The 27840-nt window shown below is 33.1% G+C and overlaps 1 protein-coding gene across 1 annotated transcript; it reads right to left on the reverse strand.

Annotated features, from left to right (window-relative positions):
* Positions 1 to 403: 403 nt before the first annotated feature.
* LOC132601738 (putative UPF0481 protein At3g02645) lies at positions 404 to 3684 on the reverse strand. The gene is made up of 3 exons (XM_060314803.1): positions 3216 to 3684; positions 1485 to 2032; positions 404 to 979 (listed from the first exon to the last, which is right to left on the reverse strand). Exons 1-3 carry the CDS (start codon positions 3682 to 3684, stop codon positions 404 to 406), a joined length of 1593 nt encoding a protein of 530 aa, XP_060170786.1.
* Positions 3685 to 27840: the final 24156 nt, after the last annotated feature.

Raw genomic sequence — 27840 nt, forward strand, 5'->3', positions numbered from 1 at the left:
AAAGTCTATGTAATTCCGTTGGAAAGGAAAAATAATTTCGCGAATTTAATTAATTACATTAAATTTCGCGTGAATTAATTAATATCCGGATTGGAATTATTAAGTAATGAAAATGGAAATAAAATAAGTTTGGTCCAAAAAACCAAATCCGAAGCCGAGCGACGACGGCGTGAGGGGTGGTCCTCTTCTCAACCCTTTATGAGCTAGAGAATGTGTTGCTTAATATAAGCACACACATAACACTTTCAAACATCAATGTGGGAGAAGTGTTCACTTGAAAGGTTGTTTTTCAAACTTTCATTTCCCTCCACTTTTGTTTCCCTCCATTTCACAATTCATACTTCACCTTTAAAGTCACTCACTTAATGCATTTGTGGACTTTAAACTCAACAGAAACCACAGGTTACAGCAACCATAGACTTGCGTTTGCAGGATAATGAAACCACCGGTTACTGCAACCATAGACTTGGCAAAACGCTCGCAAAGAAAGCAGCAGGATGAGCAGTATAGTAGAAAGCAAAGATAGAAACTTCCAAGAAGTATAAATATGCTTCTTGATAAACTTATAAGCCTTTACTCTTAATTTATTGTGCAATTTCTCATTCACTGCTTCAATAGCCTTCTCTAAATCCGATTTCTTCTTCTTCTTGAACTTCCCAGTTGTTTTAGGTATCCCATTGAATAAATTAGCAATTTCCTCATCATTCAAAGTACTATTTCCTTTAATAATTTTAGCTTTCTCGAGAATTTCGACATCTTTTGGAGTATCCACAATTCCACACATGAAGTCAACATATTCAGCTAGCTCGAGTGCAGATTCTGGACCAGCAGTAGCTGCTTCATATGCTACCAAATTTCTTAATATCACTTCTGAATCGGAATTTAGTGTGATTTCAGGAAGATATATTGCATGTTCGTCTCCTTCTTGAATGAGTTGTATATCGCTGCTCCCTCCTCCTTCTATCAGCTTGAACTTTACCTGTTGAAAAAAAATATTCTCAAGTACTCGAATTAAAAGTGTTTGTAATCTCAAACAATTTAAATTTTTAAATGAGATGGTCTCACAGTTCAATATGAGGTATCAAATCAGGCAAGATGCCCTAGGTTCAAATCGTACCCCCACTCAAAAAATAAAAAAAATAAAAAAATCATTTCATGTGTTTGGTCAATGAAAAGAATTAGACGTGACTCGCGAGGGACCTGTTGAAAGATAATATACTCCCTCCCTGTTACTATTTTTTTTAATTAGTCTGTTAAAAAAGAATAAGAATGAAACTTTTTAAAATTTGGAAAATAGTTGACTTTGAACTTCTATTTTACCCTTAATGACAAGTTTTTATAGCCAAACAAATGTTATCGCATTTTCAAAACCACAAATTTTAAAAAGTCTTATATAGCCATAAAAATATTATGGCATTTATAATATCGCCATACAAGTTGAAACAGAGGAAGTAATTTATTAGGATTACTATGAACTTTGCTACCTTAACAATTTCTTTAAGTTCTGCGACTGATGGGATTTCTATCTCTTCGATTAGAGGTTTATTCTCCTCTTTCTTATTGAGAAGTCCTGTAATTTGGTCCCATGGCAATTGGGATATCAAATTATCTGGTTTCTCAATTATGCTAGTTCCTGGAATGCCAAGAGCAACGCCAGTTTGCACTGCTTTGACAAAAGTCCTCTTATGCAACGTTTTGAGAAAAGTCCTCTCAAGCGCTGTTTTGTCTAAAGTCCACTCATACCGAACAAAATTTTCTTCCTCCTCCTCTTCGTCTTCAATAAACGCGCCATTGTGGGCAATTAAATGAGGACAGTGCTCCTTGCATAATCTGAAACGACGAAATTTCTTATTCTCTGCTAGTTGGAGAGGAGAGTGTGATTTACGGAAACTATACAAAAGTTCTTCAAACAGCAAATCGTAAGGTTGGTTCAAAGCCATTTGAAGTTCTATGAGAACTGTACATGGGATTTGATTCGCAAGCATTATGATATCTTTATCCAAGTTTCGACGTTCAGAATCTATTCCTTCATCTGGAAATTAATGAAGCAATTAGTAGAGAGAAACTAAGTCAATATAGTATAAAACAAATCACGCCCCTAAGCAGGGCCAGCCCAAGGCCAAAGCAAGTAAGGTAATGGCTTTGGGCCCCCATTTTTTATTAAGTTTTATGCTAATTTGCTTAAAAGATTATTATGACTTATAATACTTTTATGTAGTTATGTAAATTGTTTTGAAAAAACTTAAAGATTGTGTGTCTGAATTCACAATAAAAATAAAGAAGGTGGACTCTTGAAATTCTAATTTTGTCACATAAATTGAGACAGAGGGTATGCACAATCTTTATAAGAGAAAAAAAGAGAAGAAATTCTTAGTCGCGTGATTGATTAGCTATTTTGTTAGTTTATTTTTTCGAATGAATTGATTTGAAAAAATTGTTAACAACTTCGCATTGTTATTGACGATTATAAAAAGAGTAATTAATGACTTCGCATAAAAAAAATAGAAAAGTGGACTTTAAATATGACAATCTTTCTCTTATAAAAAAACATAATTAGGGTCTCTCTCTAAAGTTTGGCTTTAGGCCCCCAATCTTATTGAGACGGCTCTGCCCCCAAGTATGGGAAAATGAGACATTTTCTATGATATTCAAGTAGACTCGAATGACTATAAAGTTACATAAAATATTTTATTTACTTTCATGATAAATAAGTAGGTAGAGTCAGGCGATTTATTTAGTTACAAAAAATTACTCCCCCGTCCCAATTTATATGACACTTTATGGGTTTAGAGACTCAAATAACTTTTTCTTTGACCACAATTTTTCATGTCTTTTAAATAATTTGAATGGTTAATTATTATGATTTATGCTAGTACATTTAACAAACTCCAAATATGTACATTTTTTGTCAAAAAATTAAAGATTCTTTGACGGAATATACGGCCACAATTAAGAGGTCCCATTATCGAAATCCAACCCCTGCCACATAATATAGGACATAGGAAAAGGCAATCAAATGCACGAAGCAGCCTGAGTTCACCTAGGGTCTGCACTCAAGGGATGTGATGTAGGCAGTCTACCCTAATGTAAGCATCAGGGGCTGATTCCACGGCTCGAATCCGTGATCTATACATCACATTGAGACAACTTTACCATTGCTCTAATGCTCCCTTCTGGAAAAAGCAAATTTAAGTAAAAATTGAGTGAGAGAATACCTTGATCTTGAGGCAAGTGACAACCTTGAGAATCTATTTGATGATGTGGGAGATGATTTGTCAAGAAGTGAAGCAAGTAGAGAGAATCAGTAGTCAATGTCCAATTTAATGTATTGGTGCCAATGTTCAAGAACTTATCATAACATGCTCGAATGATTGGCTCAATTAACCTTAGCTTGTCGTTTATGAAATCTTGGACTTGGGAAAAATCCATGCGCTTCCTGGCTATGTTTAGTTTGTGCCTTTGATTGACAAAGAAATCTGGACGTGAAAAATGGTATGGTCCTAGTCCTATTTTTTGTGGGACATAAGCTTGTGTATTGGTTTCTTTAAAGCTTTTAGGAACATGACAAATACAAGGAGAAAGGTCAATCCTTATTTCTTTCTCTAATTTCAAGGTATTGATAGAGTCATTGAGCCAACGTTGCTCAGCCAGTGGATTATCGATGAAGGATGATTCTGTGGTCATCTTTTCGTGTAGTAGTAATATATTTTGGGTGTGGATCTTTTGATGCGAAGTGGAGCAAATTCGAAGCATGGTTTATATAGTGACAATGGAGTAGGTATTTGGATTTTAATATTGAGCAGAGATAAAATCACGTGTAATTTTAATCAGTTGGATGGGTACACACAGAATCACATTCTTTTTTATATAATTGCGGCGTTCGAGTCAGCTTCCGCACATTTCGACTTCTTTTTTTGATAATTGTGGTGGTGTTTGAGTCAGCTTATGTGCACCTCGACTAATTCGATGGGATACCATTCACCTCCCACTAGTTCTTTTTTCGATAACTGTGGTGTCCGAGACAACTCGCGCGCACCTCGACTAATTCAACGGGATACCATCCCCCTCTCACCACCAACAGGTACCAAGTCTGGGACTGATGAAAAGAAACCATCTAGTGTTTTTTGTGTCTGTTGAATTAAACTTGAGACCTCATGATTTTCAACTCATTTGATTGACCATTAGACAACACCCTTGTGTGCCACACATTGTAACATTTTACTGATGTGATTTTAACTAGATCTAGCTTAAATATGCAGGGATTATTAGTTAACCCCTCTAATTAATCAAAAGCATATTATTTCATTAACAAGAAAAATCTAATACTAGTGACAAATTCGAGTGTCGGAAAAAATTCATGACTGAGGAATAAAATCGTCATAAAGCCATCGGTAATTGATGAACTCTATCACAAAATCATCATAAATTCGTCCCAAAATTGTGATGGGCGTAAATATTCTGTCATAATTTGGTGTTTTTCCTGTAATGTTTTACACAAGATTTTATATTGGGTTTATTTTTCTACCCTTCCAACCAAATATAATGACCAAAATTTGTGTCTAAATGTGTTTGGTCCTTATTATCTACCATCACTTTTACTTAATTGTCAATCAATCTTTGAACTACAAGTGTGATATAATCCTACTTGGCACACTTCACTTCATGACATCCACTCAAGGCCAGGTCGTGGAACTTCATACTCTACAAGCAGCGTGGATGACGAGGATGGCATGGAAGGCCTTTGGAGGCTCCTACAAGCCATAAAGATGGCTTACGATGTGTGGAAGGTAGCTTGGGCGAGGCTTGGAGAAGAAGCTACTAGAAAGAAGGCCTAGAACTTAAAAGTGGCTAGAAATGCAAATGTGGCTAGACGTGCAAAAAAAAGGCGCATAGATGGTAAAGTTATTGCTGATGGTAAAGTTATTGCTTATGCTTCAAGGCAGTTGCGGAAATATGAGAAAAATTATCCCACCCATGATCTAGAGTTGGTTGCGGTAATTCATGCATTGAAGATGTGGAGACTTTACTTGTATGGTGTTCATGTCAATATCTATACAGACCACAAGAGCCTTCAATATATTTTGAAGCAGAAAGAGTTGAATCTACGGCAAAGGCAGTGGTTAGAGCTGTTAAAAGATTATGACGTTAGTATTCTCTATCATCCAGGAAAAGCGAATGTGGTAGCTAATGCTCTTAGCCGCAAGTCCATGGGCAATCTATATGATCTTCAAGCGGAGAAGAGGGGGTTAGCTCGTGAACTTCAATGGCTAGCCAGCCTAGGAGTTCGCTTAATGGACTCGTGCAGTACGAGAGTTGCTATCCATAACTCGGTTGTTTCATCTTTAATAGCGAAAGTGAAAAAGCGCCTATATAAGGACCCCATGCTAATTCACTACAGAGATACACTCCTTCAGAAGAAGAAGTCACCATTTGAAATTTCCGCCGATAGAGTTCTTAGGTATCAGGATAGATTATATGTTTCTGATGTTGCAGGGTTACGCTAACAGATTCTGAAGGAAGCCAATCATTCCTGTTATTCTGTTCATCCAGGAGTAACAAAGATGTATCATGATCTCAAATCTATATATTGGTGGGATGAAATAAAGAAAAAGATAGCCGAGTTTGTAGTTCAATGTCCTAATTGTCAACAGGTAAAGATTGAGCACCAGAAGCTTGGAGGATTGTTGCAAGCTATGGATATTCCAAGTTGCAAATGGGAAGTGATTAATATAGATTTCAGTGCTGGCTAGCCTCATTCTCAGCATAAGTATGATTCTAAATGGGTAATTGTGGACAGACTTACGAAATCAGCTCATTTTCTACCAGTCAGAACTACGTACTCAGTCGAAGATAATGCAAAATTGTATGTCAAAGAGATAGTACGACTCCATGGTGTTCCAACATCTATTATTTACGATAGAGGAGCACAATTTATAGCTAATTTCTGGAAGTTTTTTTAAGAAGGTTTGGGAACTCAGATGAGACTTAGCACAGCTTTTCACTTACAGACTGACGGGCAAGCTGAGCGCACTATTTAGACCCTTAAAGATATGCTACAGGCATGGGTATTAGACTTTGGAGGTAGTTGGGATAATCATTTACCACTCATTGAATTCGCATATAACAATAGTTACCACTCCAATATTCAAATGGCCCCGTATAAGGCTCTATATAGGAGAAAGTGTAGGTCACCAATCGGATGGTTCGAAGTAGGGCAAATAGAGTTAGTGAGCCCAGACTTAATCCAACAAGCTATAGAGAAGGTCAAGCTTATCCGAGGCCAGTTGTTAACAGCCAGAGCCGACAAAAATCTTATGCGGACAATCACCGACGAGACCTAGAATTTTAAGTTAATGATTAGGTATTCTTGAAGGTATCCCCTATGAAAGGTGTAATGAGATTTGGTAAGAAGGGCAAGCTTAGTCCTCGGTATATTGGGCCTTACAAGATTGTGCGTAAGGTAAGCCAAGTGGCTTATGAGTTAGATCTGCCTTCGGATTTGGAGTCAGTCCACCTAGTTTTTCATGTGTCTATGCTTCACAAATGCATTGGAGATCCTTCTAGAATTGTGCCAATAGAGGATGTTCAAGTTACAGAGAAGCTGTCTTATGAAGAAGTACCCGTTGCTATTCTAGATAGGCAAGTTCGGAGACTCAGAACCAAAGACGTAGCCTCAGTTAAAGTTCTATGGAGAAATAATAACAGGGAAGATACGACTTGGGAAGTAGAGGAAGATATAAAGTTCAGGTACCCACATTTATTTCCGCTTCCAAAGAGGTTCAAGCAGAGACAGCATTATCCCCAGGTACGTAGTGCCATCTTGAATGATTTCTTAGTCGTGTGTAGCCAATATTGATATTGTTGTTGTAGCCCTATGAGGCATTGTATATTCTAGGATGTTGTGACAGGATGGTAGTGGTACAGTTACAAGGGAAACTCTGGTGAAATTTCCATAGAATCCCAAAGAGTTTAACATTCGAGGACGAATGTTCTTAAAGGGGGGGGGGGGGGGGGAGGAGTGTTACACCTTGGAATTTTGTGTCGCTTTCATTATGAATATATTAATGTAAGACTAGAGTGGACATGAAGCCCTTATAAGGTTAAGTAGGGTATTTTCCAAAGCCATATGAGGCAATGGAAGTAAGTTCGTCGGAGAAAGTTGAGGTTGAGTCATGTTTGGAAGGATTTCATGTCATTTGAGTTATACATTGTTTATCATCACTTTGAGGGAGAGATATAGAGCCTCTTATATGGTTAATGAAGTTCTATACAAGTGTCAAGAAGGTTCAATAAGGATTGGAGGTCAAACGAATCGAAAAGAACTCGTTTCCGCAAAAGTTGGAGTTTGTGGCTTAGTTTGCGGCTGCAAATTGAGTTTAATGTGCAGAAAACTGGCTGCAAACTCACAATTTTGGCAGCCCTCACTGCCCAACACCACCCTCAAGTGAAGGAAGGAGTATGCAGCCGCATATTGAGTATGCTAGGCCGCATACTCACCGCAAAGTAGGGTTGGTGGTGATTTTGTCACATTTTTAAATCCCAAACGACCCTAACTTTATTTTCAACTTTCCACACTTATTTACCCACCTCTTTAGAGACTTCCAAAGAGCTGTTGAAGGCTCTCGATCATTCCATACCTTTCCATATCATCTAAATAGAGAATCAACATCAAAACCTCAAGGTAAATCCATGAAAGGTAATGATTCTAGTTTCCTTTTGAAGTTGTGGTGAAATTAGTCTTGAAGAGGGAGTTAAGTAAAGTGAAGTTCTTCTATTTTAAGGTATAGTTCTTCTATTTTAAGGTATACTCTTCATCCTATTCGTTTGTTTAAGTGATATAAAGGTTTATAACTCTTATCGAGAAGGAAATTTAAAGTGGAGAAGCCATAGATGTTGAGGTGAAGAAGATGACTATAGGTGAGCTTGAAAAGAGGATTTTGGATGAAATTGAGATTGAATTGAATATAATTCCTTGATTATGATATTATGGATGTTGTTATTGTTGTTATTGTTGTTTGGGATTTATTTTATGATATGATGGAAATCGATAAAAGAGGGGAAGTACTGCCCAAATTTCATTAGCTCGTTATGTTTGTTAAACTTAAGGGTGTGTTCAAGACTTAATCTTAGTATGAATCCTTTGTATGTAGATTTCGCAGACTTGGGAGGAGAACGTTGAGTAAGTAAGGAGACGTAAAGGTATGTAAGGCTAATTCCTTTCTTTCAAAATGCATGACTCCCATGTTATGATTCCATACATGATTTCCATAGTAATCTAAACCCCAAGAAATACTAGAATGTCCATAATCCTCAAGATTTATATGATGATGTTGATAAGTGTTCTTCATAATAACAATAACGACAATGACTCCATTTCTAAGACAACAAAGCCTAAAGTTTTAGATGTTCTCATGATATGATTTAGCTTACCATGTGATTCTTGATTTCATTCATTATAATTGGCCTTTTCTTATGCTATTGTTTCTTCAAAGTGAGATAGAATCAAGATTTATATGATGATGTTGATAAGTGTTCTTCATAATAACAATAACGACAATGACTCCATTTCTAAGACAACAAAGCCTAAAGTTTTAGATGTTCTCATGATATGATTTAGCTTACCATGTGATTCTTGATTTCATTCATTATAATTGGCCTTTTCTTATGCTATTGTTTCTTCAAAGTGAGATAGAATGACGATGATAAATATGATGATGATTTCAATTCTAGAAAGGCCAAAGTTTAAAGATCTTAATGTTCTCATGCTACTATTGAGTTGTCACTTGATTGTTGATTATACCCTTTGTTGTTGATCTCACCTTATGATAGTTGTTCCTTCAAGGTGAGATATAGCGATGGTGATGATTCCATAACGACACATCAGAGGTCACCGACCTGACATCACTCCGATAGAGTTGTAGCTTTCATTTGGGCTCTCATGCATGCTATTTATATTATTTATTTATGTATATAGGGGATATGAGAAATGGGCGAGGTGTTATATACGCATAATCACCTGATCAGTTGGGATACTATGACATCGTCCCGGACGCGGGATATATGGTTATGGATCGGGCTACACGTACCGCAGCAATATCTATATATGGATAGGGCTGCACGTTCCGCAGCTATATATATATATATATATGGATGTTGTTTTGAAAGAATCAATTAAGCATGCATGATTTCTGCCTTAAGAGGCAATCAGACATACAGGTTATCCCTTTATCTCATGTTTCTTTATATCTTGATTATGTTGTTGCTTATGCCTTACATACTCGATACATTATTCATACTGACATCCCTTCTTGTGGACGCTATGTTAATGCTCGCAAGTAGACATGGAGATGGATCTGATCCTTAGGTGCGTCATCAGCGAAGTCCCAAGAGTGCTCCATTTGCTTCGGAGTCGATATTTGTTGGTATATTCCTTTTGTGTACATATATGGGCATGGCGGGGTTCTGTCCCGTCTTTATGATTTCCAGTATTCTACATAGAGGCTCGTAGACATGTGTGGATAGTCAAAAGTTTCATCGCTTCACTAGTGTACATCTTGTATATCATTTTTGTAGCCTTGTCGATTCGTGTAAATATAAATGGGCATGGTCGTTGATAATCATACTGATGCGTTGTTCCTCCAGTATTCATGCCCATATAGATTATGGTAGTTATGAGATAGTCAGGTGGTCCACCAAGACATGTTTATTTGATGCAGGTTAGATAATGCTCGGTAGGTTAACTTCGGATACTCGTCATGACTCTCCGGTTGGGTCGTGACACAATGTGTTATTAAATAACTTATTTAATATCATTTATAAAGGCACATATTTTTAAATATTAATTTTAATTTTTTATAATTAAATTTTATTTTTAAACTAAACTAATTATGTAATTACACTTGTGCAACCAAACAACATGCTTGTAATTATAGTATAATTATATTATGACAAATAAATAGATCGTTATAATTATAATACTGTGTAATTATTAGGCTGTGTAATTACTACCTGATAATTACACTAATTCCAATTACAGGTGGCTTCCCAATCAAATCATTCCAACACTAATTGTCAAATCATTGTTCATTCATATACTAAACTTCAGTACTATTACAAATAATAAAATACTATTTAAGACCTTATTGGTATGAATTATGATTAAACGGAGCAAAATGTCACGGTTCGTTTCAGTTCCCAAATATTCACACATTCACGCTCTACTTTCTAGCCTGTTTTGATAAGTGTTTTAAATTGTTTGTTACATTGAGAATCTAGGGATTCATGAAAATCGTGACAATATGTATCGTGAACCTACTAGAATATAATATAATAAATATATTTACACAGGGACACGTATTAATATATTTAGCATAAAATAGTATTGTTTATTAATTAAACGTCTCCTAAATCAATTATTAACATCATTAAGCTTTCAAGACGTGACTGTTCTTCTGTTAGAAGCAGACACGAAACAAGATCTCTATGAGGTTGGTCAAAAAATTAGGCAGCAAACGAACTAAGTTTATATACTATTTTAAGCTTTAATTGGACAACTGTGGATCTACCGTTCGAAAGAACTTTGAATTCTACAAGGCCACTGTCCCCTACTCTATGTAACAAACAATTTTTTTTTTTTAAAAAAATCTAATTGTAGAAGGGTTTATGGTTTAAGCAAATTGCTTCAGCGCTGGAAATGGCAGATAAGCAATTAGGAGGCGTTTCGACATAATTTCATCTCATGAGATGAAATCATATTTGAACATATAATTTGAATTTCTTAAGTTGCAGTTTTTTTATAAACATAAAAGCCCCACAAGTTGTAAAAACCATCAAAATTTTCTCAATTTTTATACAATCTTACCAAATGAATAAATCATAGTTCATAATAAAATTAATACGCTACTAGAAGACTTTTCTAAAAAAATACAATATTAATTGATCAAACTTTAGTTCAATAAAAAGAAAAATTTAACATGAATAGTAATGTAACTATTCTTTAATATAATCCTTTCGCATGGTACGAACAATATATCTTCCAATTTATGGTTGGTAAACATGATTGATAAATATATATACCAACTTATGGTCATTTTTTTACAAAATATAAACGTATGGGTCAAATTTTACATTTATATTTTTTGAAATCATGATTTAAATCATAATTTCAAATCCCAAATCATACTTTTTTGGATGATTTGGAATTTCATCTCATGAGATGAAATCAGAGATGAAACCGCATGTTCAAACGCTAATTTCATCTCACATGTCCGAACGCCTACTTAGTTCAACACTTGGTTATATCTTTCTTTGTTATTTTGGTTCAATTCCATTTATTGTGTTCGTCTATAGAATTGAAAGAAATGGAAAGGAGAAGCTAAAGAAAGTGAAAGAATAATACTTAATAGGGAAGCAAATTCATTATTCTATCAATTTTTTCAAATATTTTAAAAGCTAATTTCATATGAAGAAACACGATAGAGATACGCAACAAACATGAAAAAATAGGTTGTAAGCTTTGATAACACGTTATAGCCGTACAGGACCTAGATTTAAAACTAAAAACATCACAGGTGAACTGATTATCACATATAATATCAGAATCGTCACTCAATGTACAACGTTGATGGATATGGTGAGACAAACATAGTGAGGATGTTGAATAGTACTTCCTATGCCCCAATTTATGTGATACACTTTTCCTTTTAGTCCGTCTAAAAAAGAATGATATATTTTTTTATTTGACAACAATTTAACTTTAAATTTTACTTTTTACGTTTAACGAGATGATTTATAACCACTCAAATATCTTTAGCTTGTTTTAGACCACAAGAGTCAAAAATCTTCTTTTATTTCTTAAATTCCGTACCTAATCAAATTATATCACATAAATTAGAACAGATGGAGTATATCATTAAGAGGGATGTATAAAACATTCTAGTTAAATTCATGGAGGTGGGCAAGACCAAAGAAAAAAATGTATATATGATAACTAGGTGAGAATGGCCCGTGTCAGCACGGACCCAACATTTTGCAAATTGAAATTATAAATATATCTTTGTCAAAACAACAAATATCAAGATATGTATAGTCTATCGATGTTCTAAATTCTAAACTCTCAATTTAGATTCAAGAATATAGCAAGCACTAATCGAGCATGTTATTTAATATTACAGTTGATTATCTCTTGAAAGTACCGTCCCGCATCTACATTGAAAAAGTTGAATTTATTACCTTTTTCATTTTATATGATTTTATTTTTAGATTTTAAAAAATCACTAATTATATTGAAGAATAATTTAACTTTAAAGATCTTATTTTGTCAAGATCTTGTACATTGAAAACCATAGTTATGGACTCGAAAATGTTAATAAATAAAAAAGTGTATGTCAATATTTAGCCAAATTACATCATAAGTTTAAACGAAAGAAGTAATTTTTTTTTGTGCTCTTGTTCTTTCTTTTTGTAACATCATTTAAATTAGAAAAAAAAATAATATATTTTAAATTAAGGAATTTTTTATGATCTTATAAAAGTATTTGAAAGTGGAATAAAAGAACTTTTTCTTAAAACTTTCAAAGAAAAATGTCACAAGTTCTTATCCTTTTTATGTTAATAGATTTTATTTAGAATATAAACCCTGATAAGTTCATGAAACCCAAAGTTGAGCTTAAGTATATGTAATATGAGTAACTCATAGGAGTATTAGACTTAATCAAATATTGGGTGGTTTGTTTTGCATATGAAAGAATTGAATTGTGTTTATCCCTCACAAAGGTAAAAATTTATTTGTATTCGATGTTTACCACTCGTATTTTTTTCTAATTTTGTTAGTTGCCTTGACACTCTCCTAAGAATATTTATTAGGGGTTTGTTTTACTAAGTTAATCTTATCAATTATTCTTTAAAAATTTAAATTTGACTATTGATAATATTGGAAGAAAATTATAGATCTCTCTTGATTTGCTAAAACAGACAAGTAAACAATTCTTTAATATCAAAGCTAAACAAAAAGAAAGGGAGCGGATTTATTCATGTATTTATACATAAAATTTTAGTATTTAATAGGTAATGATTAATTAATATGAATTATTACCTCATTAAATTACTTAACAATTGTTATAGAGATTGATATATACAGTCAAACCTCTCTATAACGGCACCTGCATATAACAACACTTCTCTATAACAGCTAAGATTTTTCGGAACCCATTTTTTATGTTATATTTTACTTATCTATAGCAGCATTTCACCTATAACAGCAACAACCAACTTTATAGCAGTACACTCTTTGTAAAATTACCCCTCATATAACAACTATCTTCTTTTTTTGGTAATAAAATAATTAACCATCTTTATAAAAATAGAATATCTATGATTGCCACTAATAAGAGTGGAAATTTGGACCAAATAGTCGATCATTTAATACACCATTTATGACAAAAAATATCACATGAATATATATATTTTCATCATTAAACGATTTTTCTTCATTATACAAAGTGTGATTAAGCTTAGAATTTGACAATTAAAAATGAAAATTAGATTTTATGCATCTTTTTTTGCCTATAACAGCGAAATATTATTTAAATATCAATGTTGTTATAGGTGTATAACAGTCATTCTCTATAACAACTGAAAAATTTCGAATCCAATCATGCTGTTATAGAGAGATTTGACTGTATAAGTATTTATACTTATAGGGGAAATTAGAGTAGAGTATCCCACGTGTCTATTTGAAATGTTCAATTGAAAATTCCAATTACCCCACCTTATTAAATGAGATTTATTTCAAATGAGGGCATGATCTATAATTACAAAGGAAAAGATGGACTTTCTTTAGAGTTGTTGATAAGGTCCAACAAAAATAAATCAGAAAATACAATCTCCATAAGCAAGCTAATCTTGCAATGGGCTTTAAATAATATAATGCCCTCGATTTTTTCATTTATTGACCAAAAACAGACATGTTGAAACCATGTTTTATACTCCCTCTATTTTAATTTATGTGAACCTATTTGTTTTTTTAGTCTATGCCAAAATAAATGACCTCTTTCCTAATTTGAAAACAAATTCACTTTATGAAATGATTTATAACCACACAAATATTCAAGACTTATTTTGAATCACAAGTTTCAAAAGTCTTCACTTTTTCTTAAATGTCGTGCCTAGTTAAATGAGTTTACATAAATTGAAACGAAGGGAGTAATATATAGAAAAAGCAAGGAAAATCTTTAAATTGGTAGGTAATGAAGCTACAATGTGCTTTTTAGTTTTTTTTTTTTTTTTTGAAACACCATTTTATTTTTTATTTTAAAGGAATATTCAAACTTATCTGCAGGATAGGTTCCATCTTTTTGGACCATCTATTGATGAACACAGTGCATTACAGGGTAGGTAATCTTGCCTTATCTTAAATCTTAAGGTACCAATATATGGATCTCTAAATCATTCTTCTGAAACTGTACAGTTTTTTTTTCTTGCATATAATCTTATGTCTTTTAAGGTAATTTTATGGCATAATACATAAACTGGTACTTAAACTTGATCATTGTTAGAAAGTAGGCACTCCAACTTCGGGAGTGCACATATAGACATCTCAACTTGTCCCTCTTGTGTCTCATGGACACCGATGCTGATGTGGCGCATAGATTGGAGGTATCTAAATGATCATTTTGTAAGTTGGAGTGATCAACCGACACAGTGGAAACGAGTTAAGGTAATCTAGATGTGCATGCTCAAAGTTGAAGTGTTTAGTTGCCAGCTGAGATAAAGTTTAATCAAGTTTAAGTGTTTGTTTATATATTATGCCTAGTTTTATACATAATATTACTTTCTCATCCGAGATAAACTCCTTGACAACTTTCTACCAATAATTAATTTTGCTCTCAAAAACTACACACAGAGTTGGTTGTTATCTGTCGCACATACACATTTTGATTTTCACTATGTTCGACCTGCTTTTGTAGTGCTCTGTGTAATGTGTCGTGAAATTATGGCACATTCGATGTTTTTTGGCTATAAGTTTTACTTGTTTTTGAGCAAGTCCTGGCCTTTTTGATGTGTTTGTGATATGTTGCTAGTATTTAACGTATTTTGGAGCAAGTCATGGAAAATGGGTTAAAAAGATGTTCAAATAAAGAAAAATAAATGAAGCCTGACTTGTACAGAGCAACATACGGACCGTATAATATTTACGGTCCGTCAATACTACCGTAGATGCATAACAGAATGGCCTCAGACCTGAAGGAGGAAGTCAAGGCAAAAGTACGGACCGTACATTATTTACGGTCCATAGATCCCACTGTGCATTGGTTCCAGCGGAGTCTTAATGGGAAAAAGATTTTATGGACCAGTTGCACGGACCGTATAATATTTACGACCGTAAAATTGGAAAGTATATTTGGTGACTGAAGAGGATTATACGGAGATCACTAACCTATTCTACGGACCGTATAATATTTATAGTCCGTACATTGATCCATCGTATTTTGCACGATTTAGACTCTTATAAATACCTGATGTAGGTTTGTAGACTATTATTCACCAGCCTTCAGTTTTATTTTCCTTAGCATTAACTACTCATAGTTTTTGAAGTCTTTTGGGATCACAAACAATTGCAATTAATTTCTCTTCAATTCCAAGCAAGCATTTGTAAGCATTATGATCTCAATTATTTCTTATTGTTCTTCTTCTTCTATGAGTAGCTAAATTTCCTTACTAGTGTTGTGAACCCAATGAAGGATGTTTTGTAATTGGGTATTGTGATTGATATACACATAATGAATTATTAGGATTATTTACATAATGGATTATTAGGGTTATTTGTTGTTCATTCTTCATTCATAATTAAAGGTTGCAAACATTGATTAAAGCCATAGACTTTAATGTATTTGGGAAAATAATTAGAGTTGGTAAGAATAAATAACAAGGATTCAAAGCTTTAAATTTTGTTTAATAAATAAACTTAGGAATAAGACGAATTTAAGTTCTTCATAGTTACTTTGTTATATTTGGAAAAATCATAGAAAGAGATAATCTTTATTTATTGGGAAATAGAAGAGATTCATATAAAGGTTAAGTGCATTTATATAATGATCCATTAGAAGTATATCAAGATCGATACCCATGATCATACACCTTATCTAACGGCGACACAACCTTAGTTTCTTTTATCATAAATTACAATCCAAAGCAATTAGTAGTTATTAGTCACAAACAACCAACTTTTGCAAACATTATCGGATTAAGACATTAGATCTAAATTAAGCATTCTACGAGTTTAGTAACCTTTTCACACTATATTCCCTGTGGTATTCGACATTAACCTTTTTGGGTTATTATATTTGACATTGTCCGCTTTACGCTAATTAATGGTGTATTTTGAGCGTATCGCTGTGTCATTGGCGGAATATGATAATGTGGAGCAATGTAAAAATGCTCCCAACATTTCTCAATCAGTTTTTTTTTTTTTTTTTTTTATTTAAAGTTGCTTCAGGTTTAACTATAGTTTAATTTCTTCTAGAGTTCATGCATCTGAAGAATAGATTTCAATCTCAAATTCCACAAGTTATTCAAAATGGTGTTAAAGGCATTGGTGATACCATGAGTGATATAGATGAAATAAATACTGATGCATTTATTTAAGCATATATTCACAGTGTGGTTTTAACCTGCATACCATGAGAAATGCAAGGCGTTATTGAAAAGGCGGGTTTATTCTTCAACTCTTGAGAATTCTTTAATTTAGTCATGACCAAATTACAGGGTGTATACATATACACGTAGAACAAAACTTTATTACTTAGTAGTATTATACAAGCCAGCTACGAAACCAAATACAGGAAATAGTAAGTATACAAGCATCATCTCCTTCAGATTAGTCGAAACAACAAACCAAAAAATAAAAACAAAACGAGGGAAACAACGAAGAAAATGAAATGATATATCAAGCAGGAGAATGAAACCACCGGTTACCAGAGGCGGATCTAGGATTTAAACTCTTGGGGTTCAACCTTTAAATTTTTTAGCATTGAACCATTATATGTCTAAAGTTATGATTTCATATCTATTATCTATTATAAATTTAGTAAATTTTTACTTATAAATTTGTATACCGCATCGAAAATTTGGGGTTCAATTGAACCCCAAATTATAATGCTCCATCCTCCCCTGCCAGTTACAGCAACCATAGACTTGCGTTTGCGGGGGAATGAAACCACCGGTTACTGCAGCCATAGACTTGGCAAAACGCTTGCAAAGAAAGCAGCAAGATGAGCAGTATAGTATAAAGCAAAGTTAGAAACTTCCAAGATGTATAAATATGCTTCTTGATAAACTTATAAGCCTTTACTCTTAATTTATTGTCGAATTTCTCATTCACTGCTTCAATGGCCTTCTCTAAATCCGATTTCTTCTTCTTCTTGAACTTCCCAGTTGTTTTAGGTATCCCATTGAATAAATCAGCAATTTCCTCTGTTGGGATATATACTATTAACCATGTGTTTGGATATAATATTTATTATAGAACAATTATTTATTCATTGTTTAATAAAGAATTAAATAGATCATGTACCAGTATGCGTGTCCTTTACTTATATAGTAGATGATTTAGTGTATAGAGTTTAGCTTATACACGAAAGATTAAATCGTCGGTTCTTATAAGTATAAAATTTATGTTCACAATCTAAGATGGAAATTGGACAAAGCCATCGGTATGATTGTAGCCCAAGATTAATATAATGTATCTTCATTATGGGAACAGTATAGTTTCGTCTTCTTGTGCTACTACATTTTGTATGTATTGAACGGACCAAGTAGAGATAAGTGTTTTTGTACTGAATATATAAAACAAATTCTCTAGTTCATTAAATGTACTTATACTCTCAATCTTGATATAATTATTATGATCAATGTGATTTGTTCATTATTTTGATTTACTAAAAGGTACGACTCAATTGCGGGTCTATGTATTCCTGGTGAATTGGATAATGGCAAATTACATTTGTGAAATAATAATTAGTTGATAGAATCCATGTCTTGACTTTGAGATTGATGATACTCCTTTATGGATGCTTATAAGTCTCATGTGAAAACCCTGCAGGTGGATTTTGTATCCGTCACATGATGTAAGTTAAGCAGAAATATAAAAGATTCAATTAGTCAATGAATTAAATTGTCAGTAATTTAATTTAATTGATTGGTATCTGTAATCTTAACATGGGGAGTTAAATAAGTTTTAATGTATGATTTTGAAATTGAACTGAGGAGTGCAGTTACGATTTTTTAGTGGAATAATTCGTAATTTATTATGGTATGATTAATTCAGATTTCTTGAATTAATTCCATAATAGGAAGCCTCGATAATTAAATTATGTGGTCCCTGTTGTGCCCGAATAATAAAGAATTATATGGAATATTATTTCTAGGTGGAAAATAAAGACCCAATAGGTTTTGGAAAAGGGGAAAACCCTAAACCTGTAGTTATAAAATAAGGGTCTTATTCCATAAGAAGGTGAAGGGTTTTACAAGTTTCTACTCTTTTTCCATAGAAATTCGCCCACACGAATTTCACAAATTCTGGTATTATTCGGGTTACACAGCAGAAGACTGTGGAACTGAAGGATGACGATCAACTGGATGGTGTGTGCTCGTGGTTGAAGATTCGATTCTTGGTCGCGGTCACACTTCAAGAGATAAGTATCAATTTTATGTTTGATTAATATCTTGATTATGTGTTGTCTATATTACATGCAAGTTCGATCCTGGCTTTTTGCTTCCGCTGTGTATGCCTGATTTCCATCAATTGGCCTCAAGAGCCTGCTTGCATCTAAATAGATTTATGTATATGCCTTGATTATACATGCTATTCATAGTTTTTGTGAAAATATACTCACGTTGAAAAAGCTATAGGAAAAGAAACACTGGAATATAATGTCAGAGGATTCATGTGTAGCTTTGCGTGTTTTGTGAATCGTTGAGGGATGACCTAAGATTAACTTATCGTTAATTGTTAGTAACCGTAGTATTTAGTTAAAGCTTGTGGGATGTGTACAGATTCTCTAGATTACAAAAGGAAAATCTTTTGCCGGGTTTGCTTGGCGGCGGCGGGTTTAGGCGTGGGTTTTAACCCAAGTCCTTGTGAAAACCTAACACCGTCTTTACTTTTGATTGGTATAAAGAATGAAACATGGGTCTCTGATTGTTTTATTGGTTAAAAGAAGCCTTCCCAATTCGTTTCTAATGCATTTATTTGCATGTGTCTTTAATCATTCTATGCTTGACCAGTATGAATCTCCATAACAGCATATGGAATTTTGGACTTGTGATGAAGAAAAGATCATCAACAAGAGGTTTTGTGATGTCAGGTCTAGGCTTATATGGGCATTATTTTATTTTAATAACATTGTGCTTCCTGACATGTGTTTTAGTTGTACATATATTGAGAACTTATGATTGATTAATTGATATCATCAAAGTGGTCTATTAATTTTGGATGATTGAAAAAGTTCTTAATATTTTAAACACGTGATTTTATATCACACATTGATTACATGAGTATTATTATCTCCTCATAAGTGTATAATCTTGTATAAATAAGAATTTTATGATAAATAAATAGTGATTTTCGAGTTGGTCTATTTATTTGAGATTATTGAAAATTCTTAAAGCTTTATACCTATGAGATTATATTGATACATGAATTGAGAATTATGATTTCTATATAGGATTCACTGATGTGATTTATTTATTTGAGTCATTCGATATTCTCAATGTATTGTGAAGAATTGTCCTGAATAACTGTATACTAGTGGTGGTGTTTTATCTACAGATAGAAGATGCGCCTTTAGATACTAGTAACGCTTGATTAAATCATGAGAAGAGATATTGAGGTTTTCATTCAAAATGAGGAAACATAATATTTTGGATTCTCAAGTGTATTAATCGAGAGGACAATTTGTTGTAAGAAGGTCTTGTGTGCCTTACCCAGAAGAAGGGACACATTTTATGGCTTCAGCTCGTGGGATAATTATAAAAGGAGAATAGAAATCTGAATCAAAATATTTAATCCTTAGCTATGCCTAAAACGGTTATTTTGATGAATTTGGTTAGTTGTGGAGATCAAGAATTTCACGAACTCTTATTCACCTGAAATTTGGTGTGTTCATTGGAAACGCCCAGTATGAAATAATCTTTGAAGCTGTTTAGATGGGTTTTATGTTGTTCTTTCGGATTAAAACGAGTATGAAAAACTACTCTTTATGTCAGTTTTGTTTATGTTAACTCTAGAACATGAATACACATGATGATTTAACATGAATTGATATATGATAAGAATGTAGGTCATATTGTTTAATTCTTAAAGATGCTTAAATTATTTTGAATATGATTTTGGTTATAGCTTTGGAGATGAATTATTTTGCGGACTTCAATTAGCCTGAAATTTAATAGATTCATTGGAAATGACCCATTAAACAATATTCATTGTTATGATTTGGGATTGTTTAAATGGTGTTTTAGGCATTTTTTTCTATTTCTTGAAAATTATTTTAAGGAAAAAAAACTCGGTTATGATCTAATGGTGATAGAGATTCTTCCTTATGTTTTTCATGTCTAAATACTAGTGAAATAATAAATTTATGTGTTGAGTTTTGGTCTTCCTCCCCATCGGATGGATTTATTATGGGTTGTCACTAGGTATAATCACTAGTTATTGATAACTTGTATTAACTCTCCATCTGAGTTACATGTTGAGTCAATGGAACTAGAGATAATGATAATGATATTCACTTGGCTTAAATTAGCAGCATACTCTTCGTTTGAGTTAGCTCTGGTTTTAAATTTATAAAGTGAATATTTGGCATCACATATATATGTTGCATGAATTGTTCTTTTATATTGAAATTTGTTGTGCAAGATGCATGGATATCTATGTGGTGTGTTTTGAATTTTATATTCAATGATTACATAAATATGCTAATTTCTAGAAAGCAACGCTGAGATCATGTAAACATATTTTAAAATTTTGTTCGTTGTTCTTGATTCATGTGTATTAGTATGCGAATGATGATATGTGATAAGAGCTACTGAACAAATGGATATATTTTTTTTAAAATTCTATTTTGGCTGAAAAAGTTTTTTTTTTATCCGAATTGGTCATGGTTTCGGAATTCTGATTTTTGACGAACTTCGATTGACTCAAAATTTGGTAGGTTTATTGGAAACGACCCACTGAGAAATACTCACAGATATGCTGTGACCTAGGGGATTTTTTGGCCATTTGGGGTTGTTTAGATGGGTTTTTGGATATTTTTCTGTTTTCTGTAAAAAAATTGTTAACTAATTTTTTTTAACAAATAATGGTGTTAGGGTTCATTTTCTATGGTCTCCATCGTATATAGCAGTGATATAGTGAGTTTATGTGTTGACATAGGTCTTCCTCCCCATCGGATAGATTCATTATGGTTAATTACTGTGTTCTAGTCCCTAGTTAATTGATAGCTCTTCTTGACTCTCCAACTGAGTTACAAGTTGGTTCAATGGAACTAGGGATAATTAAATGGGATATTTACCTAATATAAATTAGCAGTTTACTCTCCATCTGAGTTGGTTCTGTTTCTTTATGGGGTGATATATCTGGCATGACTCATATATTTTGCATGAATTGTTAAGTTTTCCTATCGAATCTAACTGTTCGGTAAGCATGGTTATATGTGTGATGTGTGGTTTGAATTTTATTATTCATTCAGCATAACTAATGATCTATTTAATGATTATATCTCAAATTCTCAATAGATTTTATCCAGCCCACTTACTACTAATCAGGAATTTCTTCTGATAGAAATAAGACATTAATTTAAAGGATGCATTATATGTAACTTCTGTTAGAAAGAATGTATTTTCAGTTTCTAACCAAACAAGAGATGGATAGTTAGTTTATTTTTCTTGTAACTCTTGTGTTATTGAGTTTGATAAACATTTTATCTCTTGTGGTACATTGATGTGTGACCCTTTAAATTAATAACTCTTCTGAACTGAATAGTGTTAATCTGTCCCATCAGAGAATAAATTTTTTTTTCGTGAATTGAATGAACTTATCTGTGACGCTTGTGTCTAGGTCATTTTAATCTGAATAGAATTTCGAAGTTGGTCAAATGATGAACATTTGAGGTTCATTGAAAGTAGAGGCACTACCAACTTGTGAGTCCTATTTAGAAGGAAAAATGACTAAGAGACCTTTTCTTTTAAAAGGAAATAAAGTTAATGATAAGTTAAGACAATCCATTCTGATTTGTGTGGTATAATGAACTTCAAGGCAAGAGGTGATTTTGAGTATTCTGTGACATTCATAGAAGATTACTCATGATATGAATATATCTATAGATGCTTTGTAGGTCCGAATGCTTTGAAAATTTCAAGGTATTTAAGGCGAAAATGAAAAGCGTCAGGGGAAATATATTAAGTCACTGCGATTTGATCATAGTGGCGAGTACCTCTTTGCAGAGTTCATTAGTTACTTATTAGATAAAGGGATTGCATTTTCAATTGTCTACATCAAGTATTGTACAATAGATTGGTGTGGAAGAGAAAAGAAATATGACTCTTTTGAAGGTGATAAGATTAATTGACTTATTTATATTTGCTTTTTCGTTTTGGGATATGTCGTAGAAACTGCGAGTTACATTCTTAATTAAATTCCCTCTAAGTTAGTACCTTTGATACCCATAGAACAGTGTATTGGAAGTAAGCCAAATCTGCAACATGTTCGGATATGAGGTTGTCTAGCACACGTGTTCAAAGGGAAAACAGATAAGTGGAAATTAAGAACGGATGTACGCATGTTTATTAGATATCCAAAGGGAATGAAAAGAGATTTATTTACTGTCCTATAAGGTAATTGTTATTACAATTGCTAGATTTTTCGAAAAGGACTATTTAATAAACCAAATTGCTAGAAGTAAACTAGTTTTATAGGAACTGAGCAAAGAAATAGCAAATGAGTCATCTAAAAAATTCAGAAGTTCAAGAACATCTAACCGACAAGTCAGGGTTGACGTTCCATTGCATTTAAGTAGTGGGAGAAACGTTAATAGGCATAAGGAAATTCACTACTTTTAAGTAGTGGGAGTGATGTTGAGCAAATAACGCTATATGAAGTCGTTAATATTTTAATACCGAAAGGCAATGAAGATAATATTAAGACTCAGGAATATGATAGTGTGACTATAATAGTAGTAGTACTTAGTCGTAGTGGGAGAATAATAACCAGGATCGGTTCGGTGTATACTCTTGGGAGAATTTCATCATAGGATTCCTGAAAAGAAATACATTTTTTTTGGAGAGTTTCATGATAGGATCCCTGAAGATCTTAGTACAGAACCGGTCATTTACGACGAAGCACTACTAGACGAAGTTACATCAGAAAACAACTTGGTAAGTTAATTTTAGCAAAGAGCTTAGTCGCTAAGACTTTTGGTAGTCGTGCAAAAGGAATACATGTGAAAGTTGTAAATGCATGGTTAAAAGTCTAAGTGGGAGATTGTTGGGGTATATACCATTAACCATGCGTTTAGACATGGTATATTCTAACAATTGTCATGGTTAAAAGTCTAAGTGGGAGATTGTTGGGATATATACTATTAACCATGTGTTTGGATATAATATTTATTATAGAACAATTATTTATTCATTGTTTAATAAAGAATTAAATAGATCATGTACCAGTATGTGTGTCCTTTACTTATATAGTAGATGATTTAGTGTATAGAGTTTAGCTTATACACGAAAGATTAAATCGTCGGTTTTTATAAGTATAAAATTTATGTTCACAATCTAATATGGAAATTGGACAAAGCCATCGATATGATTGTAGCCCAAGATTAATATAATGTATCTTCATTATGAGAACGGTATAGTTTCGTCTTCTTGTGCTACTACATTTTGTATGTATTGAACGGACCAAGTAGAGATAAGTGTTTTTGTACTGAATATATAAAACAAATTCTCTAGTTCATTAAATGTACTTATACTCTCAATCTTGATATAATTATTATGATCAATGTGATTTGTTCATTATTTTGATTTACTAAAAGGTACGACTCAATTGCGGGTCTATGTATTCCTGGTGAATTGGATAATGGCAAATTACATTTGTGAAATAATAATTAGTTGATAGAATCCATGTCTTGACTTTGAGATTGATGATACTCCTTTATGGATGCTTATAAGTCTCATGTGAAAACCCTACAGGTGGATTTTGTATCCGTCACATGATGTAAGTTAAGCAGAAATATAAAAGATTCAATTAGTCAATGAATTAAATTGTCAGTAATTTAATTTAATTGATTGGTATCTGTAATCTTAACATGGGGAGTTAAATAAGTTTTAATGTATGATTTTGAAATTGAACTGAGGAGTGCAATTACGATTTTTTAGTGGAATAATTCGAAATTTATTATGGTATGATTAATTCAGATTTCTTGAATTAATTCCATAATAGGAAGCCTTGATAATTAAATTATGTGGTCCCTGCTGTGCCCGAATAATAAAGAATTATATGAAATATTATTTTTTGGTGGAAAATAAAGACCCAATAGGTTTTGGAAAAGGGGAAAACCCTAAACCTGTAGTTATAAAATAAGGGTCTTATTCCATAAGAAGGTGAAGGGTTTTACAAGTTTCTACTCTTTTTCCATAGAAATTCGCCCACACGAATTTCACAAATTCTGGTATTATTCGGGTTACACAGCAGAAGACTGTGGAACTGAAGGATGACGATCAACTGGATGGTGTGTGCTCGTGGTTGAAGATTCGATTCTTGGTCGCGGTCACACTTCAAGAGATAAGTATCAATTTTATGTTTGATTAATATCTTGATTATGTGTTGTCTATATTACATGCAAGTTCGATCCTGGCTATTCGCTTCCGCTGTGTATGCCTGATTTCCATCATCCTCATCATTCAAAGTACTATTTCCTTTAATAATTTTAGCTTTCTTGAGAATTTCGACATCTTTTGGAGTATCCACAATTCCACACATGAAGTCAACATATTCAGCTAGCTCGAGTGCAGATTCTGAACCAGCAGGAGCTGCTTCATATGCTATCAAGTTTCTTAATATCACTTCTGAATCGGAATTTAGTGTGATTTCAGGAAGATAATTACATGTTCGTCTCCTTCTTGTTTGAAAAACTATATCCCTGATCCCTCCTCCCGTCAGCTTGAATTTTACCTGTTGAGAAAAAATATTCTTAAGTACTCGAGTTAAAAGTGGTTGTAATTTCTAACAATTTAAACTTTTAAATGAAATGGTCGCACAGTTCAATATGAGGTATCAAATCAGGCAAGATGCCCAGATTCAAATCTTACCAAAAAAAACAAAACAAACCAATGATTTCATGTGTTTGGTCAATGAAATGAAAAGAATTAGACGTGACTCGCGAGGGACCTGTTGAAAGATCATAAACTCCCTCCCTGTTACTATTTCTTTGTTAGTTTGTTAAAAAAGAATAAGAACGACAATTTTTTAAAATTTGGAAAGTAGTTAATTTGAACTTCTATTTTACCCTTAATGACAAGTTTTTATAGTTAGATAAATGTTATCGCATATTTAAAATCACAAATTTCAAAAGTCTTATATAGCCATAAAAATGTTATGGCATATATAATATCGCCATATAAGTTGAAACAGCGGAAGTAATTTATTAGGATTACTGTGAACTTTGTTACCTTAACAATTTCTTCAAGTTCTGCCACTGATGGGATTTCTATCTCTTCGATTAGAGGTTTATTCTCCTCTTTCTTATTGAGGAGTCCAGTAATTTGGTCCCATGGCAATTGGGATGTCAAATTAACTGGTTTGTCAATTATGTCAATGCCAGTTTGCACTGTTCCTCCAATGTCAAGACTAAAACCAAATTCAGAATCATCAAAAAGACAAAAACCAATATCAGAATCATCAGAACCTTCTTCCTTCGCCTTTTTTCCTCCGCCATTCTCTCTGCTTGTAGCTCCGCCACACTGTCTTCAATAAACGCACGACTGGGGACAATTATATGATGCATATAAGCCAGCAAATGAGGACAGTGCTTCTTGCATAATCTGAAATGACGAAATTTCTTATTCTCTGCTAGTTAGAGAGGAGAGTGTGATTTACAGAAACTATAGAAAAGTTCTTCAAACAGCAAATCGTAAGGTTGGTTCAAAGCCATTTGAAGTTCAATGAGAACTGTACATGCGATTTGATTCTCAAGCATTATGATATCTTTAGCCGAGCTTCGACGTTCAGAATCTATTCCTTCATCTGGAAATTAATGAAGCAATTAGTAGAGAGAAATTAAGTCAATATATAAAACAAATCACGTCCCTAAGCAGGGCCGGTCCAAGGCCAAAGCCACTAAGGCAATGGCCTTAAACTGCTGGTCTTTAAGTTTTGTCCTTCGCCTATAACCGATGAGTTTTGGATTCGAACTTTCGCTCAGTCAAAAATTAAAAAAAAAATTGCAAGGCAGAATTTGAATTTCGCTCTGTCCCCTCTGGCAGACTTTGCCTTGAAGCATATATTTTATTTTATTTTACTTTTCAAGGCAAACTTTTAGTTATGCCTTAAGGAAAAGTTCCGCTTTATGAGACATACTTTTAATTATGCCTTAACTAAAAGTGTGCCCCATAAGACATAATTAAAAGTATGTACCATAAGGCGGAACTTTTCCTTAAGGCATAACCAAAAGTTTGTCTTACAAGGCAAAGTCTATGCCTTAAGAAAAAGTTCGTTTTGCCTATAAGACAAACTTTTAGTTATGCCTTAAGGAAAAGTTCCGCCTTATGAGTCATACTTTTAGTTATGTCTTAACTAAAAGTCTGTCTCATAAGGCATAACTAAATTATGCCTTAAGAAAAAGTTTTGCCTTATGGGTTAGACTTTTAGTTATGCCGGATCCGGCATAACTTTAGTTTTTCCTTAAGGAGTGTATGCCGGATCCGTCATACACGCCGCCAGCCTTGCTTTGCGAAATTATTTTTTATTTTATGCCTAGACGGGGGTTCGAACCCAGAACCTCAGGTATTCGTCCACCTTTTCAAGCGAAGGGTAAAACTTAAAGACCACAAATATGAGGGCCAAAATTTAAAGACCACAAATATGAGGGCCAAAATTTAAAGACCACCCCAAAAGAAGGGCAATCCGCGCAAAAAAAATGTTAAGTTTTATGCTAATTTGCTTTAAAAATTATTATGACTTATGGTACTTTTATGTAGTTATGTAAATTGTTTTTAAAATATTTAAAGATTGTATTTTTGAATTCACGATAAAAAAAAAAGAAGGCGGACTCTTGAAATTCAAATTGTGTCACATAAATTGAGACAGAAGTGTGCACATATAAAAGAAAAAAAGAAAAGAAATTTTTAGTCACGTGATGGATTAGCTATATTGTCAGTTTATTTTTTTTTCCGAATAAATTGATTTGAAAAAATTGTTAACAACTTTGCATTGTTATTAACGATTATAAAAAGAGTAATTAATGACTTCGCATATAAAAAAATAAAAAATAGAAAAGTAGACTTTAAATGAAAATATATATGACGATCTTTCTCTTAAAAAAATCATAATTAGGGTCTCTCTCTAAAGTTTGGCTTTAGGCCCCCAATCTTATTGAGACGGCTCTGCTTCTAAGTATAGCAAAATGAGACATTTTCTATGATATTCAGGCAAACTCGAATGACTATAAAATTAAATAAAAAGTTTTATTTACTTTCATGATAAATACTTAGGTAAAGTCATTCGATTTATCTAGTTACAAAAAGTTACTTTGCACGTCCCAATTTATATGGCACCTTATGGATTTC

The sequence above is a fragment of the Lycium barbarum genome, chromosome 7, assembly GCF_019175385.1.
Source record: "Lycium barbarum isolate Lr01 chromosome 7, ASM1917538v2, whole genome shotgun sequence".
NCBI classification, from domain to species: domain Eukaryota; kingdom Viridiplantae; phylum Streptophyta; class Magnoliopsida; order Solanales; family Solanaceae; genus Lycium; species Lycium barbarum.

Coding starts and splice junctions, on each gene's coding strand:
- LOC132601738 (XM_060314803.1), bottom strand. CDS start 3,684: ATGACCACAGAATCATCCTTCATCGATAATCCACTGGCTGAGCAACGT. Junction 2,033..3,215: donor TCACTTGCCTCAAGATCAAG/GTATTCTCTCAC, acceptor ATTAATTTCCAG/ATGAAGGAATAGATTCTGAA. Junction 980..1,484: donor AACTTAAAGAAATTGTTAAG/GTAGCAAAGTTC, acceptor TTTTTTCAACAG/GTAAAGTTCAAGCTGATAGA.